Genomic DNA, 20,034 nt, shown 5'->3' with positions numbered 1-20,034 from the left:
TATCTCAGTGCTCCTTCTCAGATAACAGTTAGATTTGTAGTTCCAACCGTCTCAGCAGTCTCTCTACACTGTCTATCCACGGCTGGGCTGCAATCATACTCTTCCCTCACAGCTGTCCAGGTGTGGAGACTGAAGAGATGCTTTGCTTTGTGAACACACCAGTGCAGATAGCATCCACAGCCTCTGTTTCCCCCTTAACCTTCTTGTTTATTAAAATTCCAGTTAGTTACAGCAACACTTGAGACATCAGATGATAAAATTACACTTGCAAAGGCACATGATAGTGTTATGTGAGGGTGATAAAACTGATCCAACTTATTTGAGAATCATCAGGTAAGGTAGCTGAGTAAAGAATAAAAAGCTTAGCAACCACATTTCCCGGTTCCTCCTTCCAAAAACAAGCTCATATTTCCTCCTTTTGCGGCTTCGCTGGTCTCCTCTGATTGCTCTGTTTGACATAATAAAAGATCGCCTTTGCAACAGACTAAGCTGTTTCAGATGTGATGGCTCATACTGCAGCCAGGATGGATGTTGACACAGAAAGAAAATGAAGAATGGGGATAGGTTTCCTATTAAACTCTGAGTTAAAATCCCTTGTGCCTGTAGCACAGCAGTTCAGCTGAGGTACTGTAAAAGCCCTGATTACATCCAAGATGACGGTAAGCAGAGTCGGCATATTAGGGAGCGTAACATCATTTTCACTGTCTCACAGATGAGAGCATCGACTGGGAAAAACATGACACTTTCTTTAACCAGTTGCAGCAGTTATGGTGGATTACGGTTTAATGACTGGAACTGGAAAGCAGTGTAGAGCTTCACTTTTGGAGCGGCAGTGTGTTGTAGGTGAAAAACAGAAGTAAATATTCTGTTCTCTCATATTGCAACTGTTGCTTCAAGATCATTTCAGACATAAAGCAACTGACCGTAACCATCTCCACCGGCATGAAGGAGACGATATGCTGTAAAACATGTCGCTGATTTTTACTCCCATGACCTTGGGGAGTTGAGCCTTTTTTATGAATCTTTCCCAGTGTTGGAAACAGGAGGTAAGGCTGTAATCCTTATCAATTTATGCCCCCAGATCTTCACTGTCAAAGTCCTCTCCAATAACATTAGTTCATTGTATGAGCTCATATATTAATTCTTTGGTTTATTGCAAATTATTATTGAAAATCATCAATGCGGACAAGTCATCACTATATTATTTTATGTTAAATCATTATATTCCATTATATTGCCATGGAAACCAAGCTGTGAGAGGAGAAATTGCTTTATGAGTGCACGGCAGATATAAAAGTTGTGTAATTATTCAACAAATATGCAGGTCAACAGTAAAGTTCAACTTTATCCATTGATGTACACCGACCTAAAGCTGACTTCTCTAATTCCCCTCACTTATTTATTGCATTAATATCGGATTTAATTGCATCCTTAAGGAATAAAGGTGCCGTTGTACACGTTGAGGTCAAAGAAAAAGTGTGCAATTAAAATCCTGTTCATTATCATTATCATCAGTTGCACTTCATCTGTATGTGACAGCTGTGCTGCTGTGTAGAGGGTCTTTTATTTTTTTCCTCTGCTTCATATTTTAATAATGAATTCATAGTTTTATGGTCCCAGCTCTGTTGACTATTCATGATGTAGACACAGATGCACCCCTGAGAGCTGTATTTGGACTTGAATCACATCCCTGTGGGCATGTTGCATACAGTGTCACTTCCAGCTCCTCTCCTCTCCACCCCCCCACCCCCAGATAGTGAATGGCACATTCCACTGGTTTGGATGTTCCCTATGTCTTATCCTGTGTCATCCTTGGCAGGCACCACTCGGCAGCCCAGGGAGGGGGAAGTTCCTGGAGTGGACTACAATTTCATCAGTGTGGGGGAATTTCGTGACCTGGAAGAAAGTGGACTACTGCTGGAGAGTGGCACCTATGATGGTATGTCTCAACACAACACACATTGCAACTCTACAGCAGTAGAGATGAGGATATTTAGTCGGGAGCACATGAGGCAAAAGAATGGTATGAATTAGTGGCTGAAACACTGTCAGATATATATCTACCTGGATCAGCTTTCCTCATATTGCACCTAGGGCAGGGTAAAGAACCTTAATGCTTTTTGAGGACCATCTGAAATCAAGCATCAAGTATTGAAAGTTGTCAATACTGAGAGTCGGCATCAAATGCTTGGTTAGAAGTCTTGTGTGCTTATTCTTTGATAAGAATTAAATATTTTCTGATCCAAATCATTACTTTGCTAAATTTAGACTTCTGCAGCCAGAAGCACCGATGCACTGACAAGCTTTGCATATTTTGTTAAATGAAAAAGAGGGGATTTTAGAGAAACCCTTAACTATGGTATAAGAAAAACATTTTGATATCAATGCCAAAACTCAGGCACTGTATTGGCACCAGTATCACAACATTTCAATGGATACTTAGCCCTAATTGCACAAATTCCACCACTTTTTCAAGCTGGTGAATCACAGTTGTTATATTGTGATGTCTTTTTAATTCTTTTTTTTCCAGCTGGTTTTAGTGGTGGTGGGGTTTTTTTGTTCTCTTTCACACCTGTAGTTTGATTCATGTGGTCCAGACCAGGTGGGGGAATAAGAAGATAGATTGTTACCTTTCAGTTGTGGTCCGTTTCGTGTTCACATTGACTTTTACAAACAAACCAAGAGGAGTAAACATGAAGTCATAAGGACTCGCATGTAACTCATTTATTGGACAGTTTTGATGGCAGCCATCGTGCATCAGCACCACTACATGGACCCACATGGGGAAATCAAATTCCAGTGATGGTGGCGGCACATCATGCAGCACTTTACTGCCTTTTATGGGTATATTTATGTTCTCGCAAAGAGCTCACAAAGAAGTAACTGATTATGAGCATGAGGAACAGGTTGAAGAAGAAGAGTCTTACACTAGGATAGTTACTGTTTAATGAGGAACTGCCAAAGTACATGCACAACACACCTATTTGTTGTGGAAAAACCCCGCACTCATGTGGTGTTGAGCATACAAGTTACCATGGTTACCAAATGATTTTACATAAACAGGCTTTATACACTGCTTAAACAGATCGCAGATGGGTTTAACAGTAGTTTAGCCTTTGAATTGATGCTAAAAATCGCATATCTACCATCATAAAATCCTGTCACACCACGGACAAGTTCACTTTGTGGGCCCTGCTTTTCAGGTGGTCTCAGTCCGCTTGTTTGGACCACAATAATAACAGCGATAAACTCCCCAAACAGGTTAGGTGTGAAAGCAGCTTTAGAGATGAGGTATAAAAGAATGAAGCTAACTTGGGAAGAGAGAAACTACTGGCCAAAGAATGACGAGCGATCATAGAGACTCGTCACAGTCCACCCTGGGGACTCGGCTGCAGCTGAGGATGAATCCCCACATGATTCCCTGGTTATTAGTTCTCTTCATTTGCTGAGCTGTGCACTGTTAGGTCATCAGGTGAAGTCGACATATTGCCCAAGTCATCAACCTGTCAACGTAGATATGAAAGAACTGGAATTAATATATCCCCAGGTGATTTTGTTGCTGAAAAGAACGTCATTCTGGTCCTTTACACATTCTGTCGGACATGTGTTGGCTGTGAAGGAGCTCTCTCGTCCGCCCTCTGTGCCGTATCCAGCCCCGGGAGACTGGGTCTTCAACCCTGAACCTATGAACCAGTCAACAGGATGAATAATGGATCTGCTCTGCCCTTCCCTGCTTTATATAACACAACCGTGTGTGTGTTGAAGGCACAGATTCAGAAACCCTCAGAAAGTTAATTATTAATGCCCAGACTTTTGACCTCGGAGTCTCCACAGATAAACCGTTAGATAAACTTTTCACACACAAACACAGATCTACAGGGAGACACACAGGGACAGACAGGGAGGGATATTTACCACATAATGAATGATTTCCCCGTGGTGAGTTAGTCATTGACTACAGATCTGTTACTAGTTGCTACAGCCCGTATACTGTAGATTGTAAAATTAGTCTTAAGGGCCCATTCTCACAGATTTCTTCAAAGAAACATTTTAAAACTTGCACTAATGTGTATTAGGGAGCAGCACTGGGACATGGCTGATGGGACAAAAATTTGGGAAATAGTGTAACTTTTTTGGAGATTACCTGTTGAATGAATTGTACGCCATCCCCTTTGGTCAGAAACACAGGTTTAGTGTAACAGAAATGCTTTGAACACACCTAATTTAAATATATTCCCTAAACAGCCTCTGGTGCTGCACTTTAACTTTCCTATTTTCATTTGTTGCACTTTTTTTTTAATCACATGGACTTTTTTTATTTTGTATTGTTTGCATTTTTTATGTCTTCTATTGTTTTGTTGTGTTTTATTGTTTCCAGCCTGCCCTGCTGCAAAAAGAACTTTCCTGTTGGGTGACGAAACTGAACTGAACTTTGTGTGTCAAGGGCTCGGGGAAAACCACTCTCTCTTCCCACCTACTTTTTCATTTTTCATTGCAGTCATTATTCATCTCCCTCCCTCTCCTGTGACACGCCTTAGCTTCTTCAGTGCTCGCTACGCTTCTCTGTCTGAACGAGGCCTTACTGTATCCGCTGCTGATTGAATGGAAACATCGACCTGGGCAGCCATGTTCACAGCTGTGACTAATCCTCCAGACCTGCGAACAACAGGGGCTTGATGTATCCATGGTTAATCTGTAACCAAGAGTGACGCTCACTCCCACTGCTCTGCTGGGGCCAATATCTGAGACAATGAGTGCTTCACAGATTGGTTGTCATATTGCTCACCAATAATAGAAAGTTCTTTCTGAAGGCCATTTTTATGAAAATACTTAACCAAGCATAAAAGAGGAAAATTGTTTCTGTTTATGAGATTACTCCTCAGCATTAATCCATTACATTTTCAACTCCCTCTGCTTTCCAAGGAGGTCTTAGCAGCAAAGTTGACTCAGCCGTTGATGAAGTGGATGGGAAAGTGGGAACACAAAAACAGAGAGATTAGTTTGCCAGTTTTTGTTTTTACAGAACGATGGAAGTGTCAGGGTGTGAGTAATACTTGTTACCTTGACTGTGCCGAAACTCTCAAGAATTAGATTTGCACGTGTGCGAGAGTGTGTGCATCTATGTGAATTAGGGCATATCCAATTTTCTACCCCTCACTGTGGACGATGCAGAAAAGCCAGTAGTATAAATCATTCATGACAGAGACAGGGAGCTGAAATGGACGAGCAAAATTCAAGGAAAACAGGTGTCTCACTCTGCTCAAACTCAAAGTTAGCTACACTAGGGTTGGCACAAAAGTTGATATAAAGCTGAAAACGCAGCGTTGTGTTGACTTTAATGTCTCATTATTACCAAAGGTAATAGTATGTAGTATGTATACCATATGCCATTACAACATGCACTTTCGTTTCTAGTTGTCTAACGCAAGGTGGTTACAGATTATAGTGCTTATAGTAGTTGAACTCCATTTGGCTGGATACCTGCACAGTCCATGTTTGCTTATTACACGACTGGCATGGGAAACATTACTATGATTACATATGCTAGGTTTAAGGTAGTATCATGGGTCAGTGCAGAAGTGGCCTACTGCAAGGATGCAGTGGAAATATAAAATATTATGAAGTTGCACACCACGGATGAAGCATAAAAGGCCGGGACAAAGAAACAAGGACATGAGTTATGAACAAGACAGTGCTACTTTCATTCTAGCTGACAGTTACAGTCTGTAGTTGTAGGCCTGCTGGGGGCCAAATCCCCTTCATGCAATACAAAATGTATTCCCCTTGACAATCATGGACTTAACTGGAAAAGAAATGACCATTTACCTTCCCCTTGTTTTGCCACAGCACGTTGCCTACAATCATTTTATCATAGGGTCTTTTTTGGCATTATAGGCTTTGCAAAGTTCTGAGGCAAAGCTGCATAGCTGTGGATTAGATAGAAACAGGGCAACGGGCCAGAAGTCACAGAGGAGGGAGGGGTGCAAAGGTGCTGCACTAGCAACAGCTGCCCATTCCTAGGAACTGGCTTCAAATACTAAGAAGTACCTCAGCTCTTAGGACTGCACTGCTGATAACATAGGAGTTGGATTAGTGTTGTTATTGCGCACGTCCAAATAACACAAGAGAACAAAAAAAAAAGTTGAAACAGAAAGCGGAAGAACAAAAGATAGAGGGATAAAGAGAGAGGGATTAGGATGGATGCGAGCAGCTTAATAGAAAAATAAGGATGAAAGTAAAGATAGGAAGGGTGTGTCATTTATATTATATACACTGACTGAGGAGATGAACATAAACTAGAAAGGAGGTTTATTTATGAGAGGCTGATCATCTAACAGTGGTTCGTGAAGCTGTGCACCACACACACAAGCACAGGGAGTAGAGGAATGCAGGGCTGACAAGGTTGGCTTGTAAAGTGTGGGCATCCATGCCAAGCAGGACCCAAGTCCTGTGCCAAGGCTGGAGCACAAGATGGGCTTCACCCGCCTGGGGCACTGGCAGTCAGTGATGAGGCCTGGGCAGACTGGGCACTGCCCACGAGAGTGGAAGCCCATCCTCAATGATTAATGAGGGTCTGTGACTGTGGCTGGCAGGTTCAAAGAGGCAGAGGGATAAAGGCAATGGGAGGGTGGAGTGGGGGGAGCTTTGGGAGGGAGATGGTGGAGGCTGAGCCAGATTATAAAACCCTTGAGAGGTTTTCCCAAACTTCCAAAACATGAGGGGTGTCTCCAATTTCCATTTGTGTTTGAAAACACAAAACCATTTGCTAGCATTTCACATTGCTAAATAAGCGTGACTGCATGAATCGTGGCTCTCAAGCATTTCCATCACAGCCTGTAATGAAAGTTATTCTGAAGGATACAGTGAGATTTAGAGCGGTTGTGTCTCACTGCAGATATAGCTCTGGTTACAGTCGTACTCACATTTTATTCAGATTCTTGCGAGTCGGAGATGAGATATGCTGGCAGCTGCTAACTAAAACAGATGACGCGACATCTACACACACACACACATTTATGTACACATTCTTTTTCTCAGCCATGAACACACATAACCTTTGTAGTGCACATGTCAGCTTGGGGTCTCTCCGGGCGCCGCAGACTTCTAACGGGAAGCAAGTTTAAAAAAAATGTTGCTTTTGACATGAAAGTACTTCTTACTGGCAGCAAACACAGCCGCGCATGTGTCACATGAGTGAATGGCTGTGTAATTCACTGACAGTGCCAAGCAAGTGTTGGCCCAGGCTGTTAAAATGAAACTGGCTTTACACTGTCCACCCACCACTATCACAAAGCTGCAAAAAGAGCTTTAATGTAATAACACTATGCTGAAATGATCAGCCCTCTGTGCACACTGTTTCTGCTGCTGTTACCTGTAACACGACTCGTACTTGTCATTTTGCCACGGCGTGACAAAAGCGTGAGAAGCGAGATTGAAATCACATAAACTGTTGATGCAATTTGAAGAATTTGTTGGGCTGTAATATATTTATCCGCTGACCTTTTCTGTGTTTCAGACAAACCTTGCTACAAATAGGTTAAACATAGCAGCCAAATTGAGATGTATATGAACCAATTTATTCTTCTACTCGGTCTACGTTTACAGTAGTAAATGTACAGAACAGTAGTAAGTTGACGTTTTTGTTTACGTGTGTGTTGTATGCTGTATAATTGCTTTAAATGCTCGTGTAGCTGATATGTTTGTGAGTGGGCTTGTGTAGAATTCCAAGGTCAGACATTTGATTAAGCTTAAGTGATTCCTTCCTAGATGTTACAGTCATTTGCTCCATTTCTTGCTCATTGTTACATTTATAGTAGAGCACAGCATGTATGCTTTGAGCCGGTGCCCATATCAACAGGTGTCTACTCTTGTCACACACACATGGTCATGGGGAGCTGTTAGCATGGCGGCTCCCAGGCCCCCCCCCCCTCCCTTTAAAGCCCATTAATCTGAGGCAGTAATTAAGGTGGAGGATTTGAGGTGGCCACTCTGACATCATCAGGGTTGCCAAAGGGTGACCAGACATCCTATTCAAAGCCGAACTGAATTTTGAATTTGTCCTGGCATCTCAATAGGGAAGGTCTTTGTCCTGATAATGAGACATTGGACTTTTGTTAATGAGACAGAATTATATATCAGGATCACAGACAGGTTATCTCTCTCTCTCTCTCTCTCTCTCTCTCTCTCTCTCTCTCTCCCATGAAGAGATCAATTGTGAGGGGAAAGCATAGCAGCAGATTTTACGATGGGTATTAGACAGCTATAACTACACTGAATTTAGTCTAATAGTGGTGGTCATTGACAAACAATGAGCAACAAGTACAATAGTAAAAAAAAAAGTAAAATAGTCAGTAAAATATCTGTTAAGTTTAGCTTTTTCGTCCCCTGTTGCTAACATCATGCTGTCCAGACCACAGCAGCAACGTAAGTACTACAAGTCTAAGTAAGAGGCTAGAGAACTAACTAATATATTTTATGCCTCAACCTGTTAACTTGCTCATGTGGAAACTCAGTGTCACATAATGCTTCAATCAGTCTTGACAGTTTCGGATATGCTCAATACTTTATGTACGAAATGTACTAAAATAAGAACAGTGTTGTTGTGCCTGTCACATGTTCAGTATTATTCAATCTGATATCCTTCAGTTGTTCATGCACTTATTCATTTATATATTATTTATCTATTAGAATCACGAATATCGCGCCGTTTGATCTAGCCCATTTTTGTTGCCCGTGTTCCGGCTGCTTTTAATAATTCTATCTAATTGTTATTGCTAGAGCTTGTTGAAATCTTTGATATGACAAAACGTACTATATGCAGTTGTCACATCAAAAGAAAGACAGGGGACTTTTTTGTCACATTAGAATATTAATAGGATTGAGCACTGTAAAATGGAACTGGGGTTAAGTAGTAACTACTACTGTATGTTACAATACGATTATACTTTGCACTTAATTAAATAATAGAACTGACTCTAGATTCCTGGGGAGCGCTGTGCCCCACAGTCACAGGATATAAATGCTAAATTAAAGAACATTTTGTTAAAATAACTTAAAATGAAAAGAGAAGCCACATGAGATACAAACAAACAGCTCATTAAGCCAAAAGACCCGACTCCTCAAAGAGACCGCTCACTTAACTCTTCAGGTAAAGCGAAAAACACCCAGCGTGCACTTCTTCGTTCAGGTTGTGTAGTTTTACATCCACACTGGAGAAAGTTATAAATTCATATCAATGACTGCTTTTCATACTGTGGCTCATTACAGTATAATTACAACGCGATCCATCTCAATGCACTTCCTTATTGTGGCCGCTGTCTCCCAGCTCCCTGCTAATGGGCACTTACAGAGGCTACGTGCACCTCTGTGCGAGCTCCAGAAACCGAGGAGTTCACAGAGCAAATTACTACTTCTAATTGAACTCCCTCAATTTGCGTTCCGCCGGTAAGCATCCTATTAATTACAAACCTAGCAAAGGATTTCATAATAAGGTACTGATATTAATACTTCATAAATTAAAACACGGATTAATGTAATTACCTTAATCAATTATGAGGTATGACTTTACAAACACATCAATCTGTATCCTATCTTGTTAGTCTTATTATGGCAAACAATAGTTTAATAGGCTTTTGTAAATATTTATTTAAATGAGAGAAATTAGACTGTAAGAAAACAAGCTAATTTTGCTTTGTGTGGAACCTTAATTCCCTTGTCACAAAATTCCTGTCAGAAAGAAAGTGCTCTCTCTTTCTCTTACTCTCCGCTGCCTCCCGTCCTCCATCCTTTGTTCCCATTCTCGTTTCTCTCTCTTCCTCCCAGCGGACTCCTTCGTCTCAGTATCTGTCCTCTCCCTGATGTGCCGTTTAACTGTTACAATGCAATGTTCAGCCACTCAGACACAGCTCAGTCTTAACCACGCTGCAATCCCACACAAACAATGGAGGACTGTGGTTTCCCAGAGACGGAGAACAAACAGTGAATCAATATTTGTACCATACCTTCCAAACTATTTTCTCACCTTTTGTGCTTTTAAGTGTTCATCCTCTCTTTTATTCCTTATTCTCTTGCACAGAGAGAGAAGGTGGTGAGTGGTAAAGTGGGTCACCCCTCTCCTATAGTTGAGGGAAGGCGAAGACTCGCTCTGTGGAGTAAGGCTGTTTGCTGCCTTAGGCACCAACATGACAGCAAAGGCAAGTTGATGGACTTAAAGGGGCAATCGAGTGCTTGAGATCCTACCTTGGCATAAATGCTGTAGTCACAGTTCCCCAGGGAATGAAGCAGTAAATATGACAACTAAACAGTCCAGGCTTTTTTGGCTTGTTTGGTATGAGGGCTGGGACTACTGCAGATGGGAATCGAAGGACTAATAAAGAAAATAAAAACATACATTTTGAAATACAGCAAAAAAAAAACAGAACACAAAGACACAAAGGTTGAATAGGACATTAAGAATAAAATGAAATAAAATTAAATTTAAAAAAGCTTTCTGTCTCACAGTCTGCTTTCTCCCTCTCTGTGTGTTGGATGAGGCCTATGATACTGTGGGTAAACCTTACCGTCCGAACCAACAGTGTGGGTCACTCGTGACAGCGATAGTGGGAATTAGCAAAGACTAATTTGCGTCACAAATTGAGGGAAGAGACACAGCAAAAGCTTGGCCTTATTTTACCGGATTGTAGCTAACAATCAGGCTCCCTGGTGCCTTTTAAAGAAATTAAAACAAGTGCCACAGTTGAGGTGAGGTGGTCTCTCCTTGTATAATCAAAGTGGTTTTGCTGCACTGGTGTTTAGTTGTCCCTTCCTATTCTATGGTGTACTGCAAAGCCAAGAAGAAACCTGCAATTCTCTACAGTGTTTGACCTTTGTGACAATGTGTGTGTGTGTGCGCATTCTGTTATTCCTATACTCACGAGGACCAAATGTTCCCACAAGGGTAGAAAGATCCTCCGAGCAAGGTTTTCCCAGGCCTTGCCTCCATGCGGGGCTGTTGTGGGGTTGGGACATGGGTTTAGGGTTAAGATTAGAAGTAGATTTTGGGATTGCTGAGTGTAAGGGGATGTAGTAATGGAGGGTACAAGTTAGGGTTATGCAATGAATGTAGTCAAAGAAAGCCCCTTCATGTTAAGTAAAAGGTATTCAGTATGCTCTGTTGTCTCTCTCTCTTCCTCTTCTTCAGGAAACTACTATGGGACCCCTAAGCCCCCTGCAGAGCCCAGCCCCGTGCAGCCGGATTTGGTGGACCAGGTTCTGTTTGATGAAGAATTTGACACGGAGGTCCAGCGAAAACGCACAACCTCTGTCAGTAAGATGGACAGAAAGGACAGCGCGGCGCCTGAAGAGGAAGAGGAAGAAGAGAGGCCTCCTATGGTCAACGGCCTGGCTGGTGAGAGACACCATTGTCTATTTCTTTTACTGCTCCTGCAACACTTACAGCTAGTTGTAATGCAGCTGTGCTCCAAATGTATACCCCAGCAGTTTTTTGTTTGCTCGTTTCATTTATTTTGTCCAGCAGTTCATTATATTATTTTCCGAATGCAAAACCGCAGGACCTTTTTTTCTTTCCTCCTTATCATTTCTTTTCTCCAAACAAACATTCTCAGGATTAGCTGTTCTGTATGCAAGGTCAGCACTAAATCACAGCCCTGCAAAGTCAAGAAGTAGCCAAAGTCTGTCCGAGATCAATAGAAGCAATCCCTCGGTTAGAGGGAGAGACTTTGCCCTTGTTTGATACACCCACAAGGGTGTCCTCGCACGGCTCATGGCACAAACAAAATCCGAACATGCTTCAGCTAATGGTGAATGGTCCTCATTATGAACGTAGTTAGAAAACCTCTAACTGCTGTGCCATTATAAAACACTACAAAATAAATTGGCAATGGTCAGAATTTCGTGCCAACAAGTTACATAATAACCATCCATATTAAATAGTTTTCACCCATAATACCACTCACCCATCTTAAACCAGCCAAATGAACAAAGTAGCAGCTTCTGGCCCTTTGCTGGAGCAGGGTCCCCTCAGCTGTCCTGTCCTCTGTTATGACTTCAATGATGGGCCTCTGACCAGCCTCAAACGCACCCTGGCCTGATGCAGTATGGCACTGACCCTCCAAATTGTCAGCCAAATGAGCCACTCTGCTAATTACCAATGAACTTTGCATTACATTGCCAATTTTGTTAGTTGGCGTATTTTTCTGATTCTTGAGGATAACTAGCCAAAGACCATGACAAGATATTTGCAGCACAATTACCATAGTTCAATAGATTGATCAGTCTGTACTAATATTCAGCAAGGAGAAATCCAAGGAAATAGACTACAGAGCAGAGCAGTGCAGCTGCGAGGCATTTTGAATTTTACACCTTTTTCTCTGTTTTGAGTCCCGAGGACTCTCAATGTCGAGAAAATATGAACTTTCTTTCCATTACCATGCTATTACTTTCACTAACACATACAGTATAAGTACTTCAAGTTCAGGTATGCTCTCAAGGAAATATCAATAGACTGTCAAATTGCCTGGCGATCGTGTTGGCCCGCATGACCCCACACCCATCTGGAACAAAAAGGTCTAATTCAAATCGTAAAAAACTATGTGTATGTATTCTATGCACCATGTCTAGCATTCACAGGAGGGAGGGGAAAACATCTTTACACTGTGAGACTTGGTTACATGTGAAGGGACAGAGAAGAAATTAAGTTGTGTAACTGCTCATCTCACATCCACAAACAGAGAGAAACTTTGTCAGAGACGCATCATCTCTGTGGCCTTGGGCAGTTATGATGGCAGTGTGGAGCCCAGCCAAGAAGAAAACACTCATTGTGGAAGGATGTCGCTCCTAGTTCTGCAGTTCACGAGTTGTCTAATCTCAAAGGCAGTTTGTTATACCTTTGTCAGCATGCGGATGGATCGGATTGTTAAAGTGATGAGGATGCACAACAGCAGGGGTAGCAGCAGACGTATTACCAGGCCTTGAAGGTAGTTCAATAATGGTCATGCATTACTGTTAACAGCCATTTTTCTTTTGTGTCCTTTTAGCATTCTCGTCATTTATGAAGCCTGCATGCCCACACCAGCAATAGCCCAGTTTATATTCCTCTTCCAGGGCGGAAAGCTGCCATAGCCGAGAGCAAGTGTCTGTATGTAGTCATTTACTCTGACTTTGTAAGTGCAGAAACCCCTCTATGGTTCCATCATGAAAAAAGAGGCCCCAATTTCAGCACAAAAAAAGCTCTTGGCTTCTCCCAGTCAACAGCTGTCACTTTCCATCCCTGCCATTCAATTAACCCAGCCAAACAGACAGAGCATTCAATGCCATGATGAAGCTAGGTCATACACAGCCAGATGAAAACCTGCAGATAAGAGCCTCACACAGACCGGCACGCACACGCATCAAGATTAGGCAAATGCACACACACATGCAGCAGCCTGTGTGATACTAATAGAGTTGTGATGTGGCGCTCGCGGCTGGACTGAAGCATTGGTCAGCTCCTGCCATTGCCTGGGAGGCAGTTCCCAGTACATCGCTGCTGACATGCAAATCCTATGGCAATTGCTGCGCTTCCGTCCTCTCTCTGTGTACTCTCTCTCTTTCTCTCTCTCTCTCTCTCTCCCTCTCTCTGTCTCTCTACCCCTTCCTCTCTTGTGGATGTAACCGTCCACCCAGTGTACAGAGGAAGATCAGCTCGAGCGACAGCGGCAGCAGGGAGAGATGCAAGGAGCCCAGAGGAGCTCCAATGGCGCCACATTCTCACGTCCTGTCTCCTTCTCCTTCTACCACCTCCCCTACCCCTACTCCCAACCCATTCCTCTCTCTGTCTCCATGCCCGTGTCCCTCACCCCATGCTGGGCCGCAGAGCACAAGGACAAGGCGGAGTGGAGGAAGACGGTGCCCAGCTACACCCAGTCAGCCGGGGCTATGGACCTGCGTGCATGGAACACACAGGATGAAAGTCAGGAGTCCTTGCCTAAAAACTGGGAGATGGCCTACACAGAAACCGGCATGGTCTATTTCATAGAGTAAGTAGCCTCTCTACTGATACTTACTTGCATTGTTTTGGTCCTATTATTCTCCCATTACATCAGCATTGTGCTAATCCCACTCCCAGTATTCTCCTAATTCATCTCTTTTACCGTCATGGTAAGCCAAATGTGTGATCTGGCAGCGGGTCCTTTCTGCTCCCCATCCAGCGCATTCCTCTGTACTGTATCAAACCAGGTGTTGGCCATGGACGCTATCTGTAGGCTCAGCAATGGCAGTTGTGTTCTTCTCGATTAAGTTTTTCTTTTATTTCCTCTGTGTTTGATGCCGGGTTTGTTGGCTGGGGCTAAAAGCAGCAGGCCTGCATTGTTTACCTGGCCTGTTAGTGTGGCGAGCAGTCAATGCTGAGCCGCTGACAGTGCCAGGTGCTGTTGCTCGCTGCTAAATCAATAGCTCATTCTGCCAGCCAGAGAAACAACAGGCCAAACGGAGCTCGCCACCCCTGACCTGCTCTCTCAGCTCTGCTCTTTATGATCTCTGCAGCTGCTCACTATTTTCTTTCTGTACTCTCTGTATCCCTCCTTTTCCTCCCTCTTTACTGTGTCCCATTCTCTCTCTTCCTTTTACCTCAAAGGGGCCTCTGAGCTTTGTTGAAATTTTACTAATATTTTAAAGGATTGTTTAATAAGCCATTTGATCCCAAAAGATTAGAAGTTAGCCACACTTTCTGGTTTTCAGGGAGCTTGTAGCTTTGTTTGTTTGTTAGAGCTGGTGGAGTGGCTCCTGGGTAAAGTGGCTCCTGAGAGTTGCCAGTGCTAATTGCTGAATTGTCACGGTATCTTAAATGTTTATTTTTTATTTTTATTTTAATACTGCACCTAAAGCCCCGTCTTCCCTTTGTACTTCAGTCACAACAGCAAGACCACTACCTGGCTGGACCCCCGCCTTGCCAAGAAGGCCAAGCCTCCTGAGAAATGCGAGGAAGGAGGTGGGTAGATATCTGCAGATAGTTGGGGTGGTAGTAACATTTGCATGGGCACTTAAACCCCTCAGTCCCACTCATATACTGTCCTCCCTACCCACACACACTTACACTTCCATCCCAACTCCCTGCTGCATAGAGCAGTGTGTGCATGAGCCACGTCCCTGCCTCTCTGAAGAGGGCGCTGGCTAACAGACGGCGATTGAACAGCTGAGCGGGTCTGGTCACAGTCATGCCGGTGACACAGCATAAACCCCCGGTCTCCAGTCTGCCCCTCTCCTCCTAATGGCTTCTGGGACACATGCAGGGAGCTCATCAGTGCAGCATCTCTCAAAAGGCAATTTTCTATGGCCCCTCTTGCGTAAAGATCTCCTCTGAGCCGCATGTGTTTTTCACACAGCAGCAGAAACTCAAGATGTTGCACACATACACACCGCTGGAAAGGAAGGCTATTACTTTCCAGGGAGGCCGTAAAACAACTCCTCCTTCTCTCCCTGCCTCCTCCACAGTGTGTATTAAGCCCTAAACACATAGTGACAAATAAAAGCAGGCCTCCTGTCCTCTATGCATAGGTAAGCATGCTGTGAAGCTGCCAGTCAAAGCACCACGCCTCATTGTGTGTGTCCAATTGTCCATGTAGTGCCTCAGCAGTATCTGAAGTGATTTGCGTCTGCCTTCTGCCTGTCTGTTCTCCCCCCAGAGCTGCCCTACGGCTGGGAGAAGATTGAGGACCCCCAATATGGCACCTACTACGTAGAGTGAGTAAACTTATCCCTATGCCTGAAGGGACCCAGACGGCTGCAGCTGTGAATTGTGGTGGATGTAGAGGATATGGCTTACTGCATGCCCATATTCAATCTCTTTGTGGCTTTGCTGAAGTAACAGTTAAAAGGCTCCACCCAGGGCTTCAATGTATACCTGTGGGTCCTCTAGAGCTCTGCCTGCATGTTTGATGTGCTTGATACACTTTTTTTGAATGAGTTTTGTTTATTATATTCACTTCCTCTGCAACGTAAAGCCATATAGTGGCTTATGCTATTGTCCGTACAGTAGTTTCCCACAGTCCTGCAGAAAGCAATTATGTCAGTACAGATAACACTGGTGGGTTACAGCTTTGTGTGTGTATACATGAAAGAGAAAAGACTGTGAAGACAACAGACAATGAAGGTTTCGGGTCCCTGAATGGGAAACAAGGGTGAGAATCCATCCTGATCAAGAGTGTAAACAAGAGCACAATGTTTCGTTTTAGTCCCATTACTGTGGACAAAGCAGGAGAGACCTGCAGGCGGGGGGGGGGGGGGGTCAGCACGCCTGTTTATGTAAGAGGGTCACTGAGAGGCTGCCTCTCCTCTGTCTCTGTCTTTGTCTGGCAAATTTAGTTGTGAATGAACGACCAAATGCGACAACGTGACACAAAGTCTCATTATTTCCTCAACTGCCAAACAAAACATGAGGTGTGGCAATCAAGGAGTGAGAAAGTGAGACAGAGAGCCGCAGAGGAAATGAAAGAGAGGGGAATGTTTATCTCTCCAGACTTAATGGGGAGGGTATCTCTGTGCATGAGTCATACGCAGCAAGAGAGCAGAGTACTTTTTGTTGAATGCGCACACACACATACACACACACGCACACACACATATATACCATCAGTGTCTCAGCATGTGGCTGATTCACTGTGCAGCATCAATGCATTTTGTCATCCCAAGGTGCTGTCATGACCGGGATTTACAACTGTTAAAGCTCATTACGCAGATGAGCTACCTCTCTCCATTACCATCTAACCGTGGAGGGACATTTCTCTGAGTAGCAGCAAATGTTTCAGCACACAGGTGTGACCTGCAAATCATTAATGGCTTTTAGATTGAGTCTGGTGTAAATTCCCCAAATTATAGCTGCAGATCTTGGGTTAGCAAGGCTGTTTCTTTTCAGAAAGGTTCAGAAAGAAGGCCACCTCTGGGCATGTGATATGAAAAAGGGACACATTGTCGTCTACATCTATCTACAGTTTATTGAAGCTTTTGATCCTGAGATTCCAATTCATTGAGCAGATGTTGATCCCATCATGGCAATGTGGGCTACCAAAGCAAAGATTGCTCCTGATCCTCTCTATCCAATTCTCTTTGAATTCACTGGGCATTCAATTTTTTATTTCTGAGATTTAGACTTGCTCTCAATCCATCTTTAAGTGTTACACTTTTGTGTGGGTTTGGGGTTACAATCTGCATTAGAACAGCCTGCATGCTATATGGTATGCTGTCTACCCAGCATAGGTTATGTCACACCCAGCCCTCATAGTCAAATCACAAGTTTGCATGACAAAGAAATAGTATCAGCAGCATGGGCAAGCTGTGCTCTGTGAGGCTAAAAGGTGAAGCCACAATACAAAAGCAGAAACATTAGCTGGCACTCAGACTGTGTGTAACAACTGATGTAGGTAACTGAATGAATAAGAATAGAAGGATGTGTGATGAGCAGGATGGAAACATATCACCTGCGCACAGTAAAGCTTTATCTAACAACGGGTTCTTGTTCATTCTAATGTTGTTATCTCCCTTGTGCAGCCATATCAACCAGAAGACCCAGTTTGAGAATCCAGTACTGGAAGCTAAGAGAAAGTTGAGCGTTGACTTGCCCACTGCAGTACCACCGCCGGCAGCCACACCCTCAGGTAACTGCACCCATAACCCAAGCCCTCTGGAGCCGAAACTGCAGAAGTGTTATTCACAGTCGTTCACAAGCGAGGAAGGATCTGCAATGCAGTGCGATCATCCTTGTCATTGCAGATTTAATTTTTTTTTTTTTTAATGTAATGTGAACAAGTGGTAATGTGGAGAGAGTAGTGGGGAGAAAATGTCAGTTCAGGAAATTCAGATTCACATTGAGACATGTCAGTTTGTTTTAAGAACAGTAGGAATTGAATGCATCAGTTCAGTTCTGTAATGTTCACCTTAAATGTCATGTTTTAGTTTGAGGGCCAGGAAATTTGTGTCTAGCTTCTCTAGGTCATCAGGGAAATAGACAGGAAGTGAGATCATTGGCTCTAAATTGCATCCTGGAATTTGAGAGAGAGACAGACAGACAGACAGACAGACAGACAGACAGACAGACAGACAGACAACAAAGTAACACGTGATGAGTGAATATTTTCGGTGTTGACTCTAGATTTGGATAATCCTAACATATTTATATAAGTCTTAGAAATGTATTTTTGCTTGCTTTTTAGCAAATGTTAGCATGCTAACACAAAACTAAATGGTTAACATGGTAAACATTATATCTACTAAGCATCAGTTTGTTTCGCATGGCCATTTAGCTCAAAGCGCCGCTGTGCATAAGAGGAGATGCATGTGAATACTTTTCACTCTGGGATTGAATCAACAGTCTTGCAAGATCTATCAAGGACAGACTTCAGCTATAACTACACAACATTTATTACACATAATGGTTTTCAAAAATAAATAACATAAATAGTAGCAGTCAGTGTGTGGTTAACTTATTAGACGGGCGTGATATTAATAAGCAGTGTGCTTTAGGTTTTCCCTACACTAAGATGCAGCACAGGTGAAAGCGTTATTAAAACACAGCTTTATAGCTATAGCTTTTTGTTCAGTGAAGAAAAAACACCTATATAACAAGGTTTTAGATGTGTTATCCAAATACTGGAGTACTTTTATCATCTCCTCCATGCTGAGATGTCTGTTTGGAAGATGTTCTAACAGTTGACAGGCTGCTGATAAACAGCCCATAGCCTCTGAAGCAATGATATTCAATTTGAATAATGGAGCAGCGCTTCGCTGGGCGGCAGAATTCGTTTTGACAAGTAGATTATGAAATGGGGGGGGGGGGGGGGGGGGGGCTCTGAGGTCTCTTTGAAAAATGCGTTTGCCCCAGTCGTTCACCGCAGTTCAAAGATCTCTTTAGAACAGAGGAAGGGAGGGAGAGTGGAGAGACGGAGAAGGAGAAAGAGGTGACTGTGTTTGAAAGTGACTTATGATCAAAAATTGCATTTCTACTGGGTCATCTGTTCATCATTTACCACCTGTGGTGAATGCTGCTGCTTGACTGGTCTAATCACCCACTTCTCAGTCAATGTAAAGGTCTGAGAAGCGGAAGCCCCGTGTTGTTGTAAAATGAGTAAGAATTATTATACTCTTCTGTGCATGCACACACAAAGCATGACCGCATTAGTATTCAAACTAGCCTCTGTATTTCAGACACCCCTCGGACAAAACTGTCTGCCTCACTCTGTTGAACGCAGACCCCACCTCCCACAGCTGAGCCTCTCTGCAGTCTGTGGATGATATTGCTTCTGTGTACCACCGCCTCCAGCTTCGACTGCCTCCCCTGTGCCCACTCTGCACCTTCCCACCCTTGTTAATGAGAATTAATGGCTAGTGGTCTTGTGCAAGTGTGTGGACGTGCGTGAGGTGGCATCTAAACACTGTTTTGACAAGGATGGCTAGCATGACCTCCGAGACAATGCCGCAGAGCACAGAAGCAAAGCGCAGCACTACGCTCAGCCATAATTACAGCGCTGACAGTCCTGCCTGACATTTCATATAATCACTTCACCCCCGAGAATACAGACTGTCCCTTTGTGGCCCACAGCTTAATCAAGTCCATGTAAACATAGCTTCGGTGTGTAGCCCCCTCCCCACCCCCCTCTCTCTCTTTACTCCTCTGTCTGTTGCTTTCATGGTGATCATGTAAGAAACGGCGTTGACAGTCTGTCGACATAGTGTGTGAACATGGCGTTCCTGGACGGTCTGAAGGGGCTTAATCCTGTCAAACATCATACATGTAACACACATGCTCACACCTTAAATTGTCATGAGGAGTTTCATGTTATTGCACCTGCATGAATATACTTGCACATTAATTCACATATACAATCTTGAAGTTATCACTTGGACACAGCTCTGATGCGGGAATGTCACGTTAATCATACTTGGCATAATCTTTTTTTTTTTTTTGTCTTCAGAACGGTCACGTTTATCAGCCAATTGCAATGCAATTATGCAAATCACCATCCCATGACACATTGAGAGTGTGTTGAAGGCAGGGGGGCAGGGGGG

General features: G+C 43.4%; 1 protein-coding gene across 1 annotated transcript in view; it reads left to right on the top strand.

Moving 5' to 3' along the window:
- Positions 1–20,034, top strand: part of magi3a (membrane associated guanylate kinase, WW and PDZ domain containing 3a) — a 101,829-nt gene that overhangs the window by 66,587 nt on the left and 15,208 nt on the right. Inside the window, exons 3-8 of the mRNA XM_070909800.1 lie at positions 1,820–1,939; positions 11,180–11,386; positions 13,853–14,015; positions 14,886–14,965; positions 15,660–15,717; positions 17,521–17,627. Of these exons, the coding sequence (XP_070765901.1) occupies positions 1,820–1,939; positions 11,180–11,386; positions 13,853–14,015; positions 14,886–14,965; positions 15,660–15,717; positions 17,521–17,627 (735 nt within the window). The remainder of the gene's footprint in view (positions 1–1,819; positions 1,940–11,179; positions 11,387–13,852; positions 14,016–14,885; positions 14,966–15,659; positions 15,718–17,520; positions 17,628–20,034) is intronic.

The sequence above is a fragment of the Enoplosus armatus genome, chromosome 8 (assembly GCF_043641665.1).
Source record: "Enoplosus armatus isolate fEnoArm2 chromosome 8, fEnoArm2.hap1, whole genome shotgun sequence".
Taxonomy (NCBI): Eukaryota; Metazoa; Chordata; class Actinopteri; order Centrarchiformes; family Enoplosidae; genus Enoplosus; species Enoplosus armatus.
The sequence above is the reverse complement of the archived record's forward strand: the minus strand, read 5'-3'. Positions and strand labels throughout refer to the sequence as shown.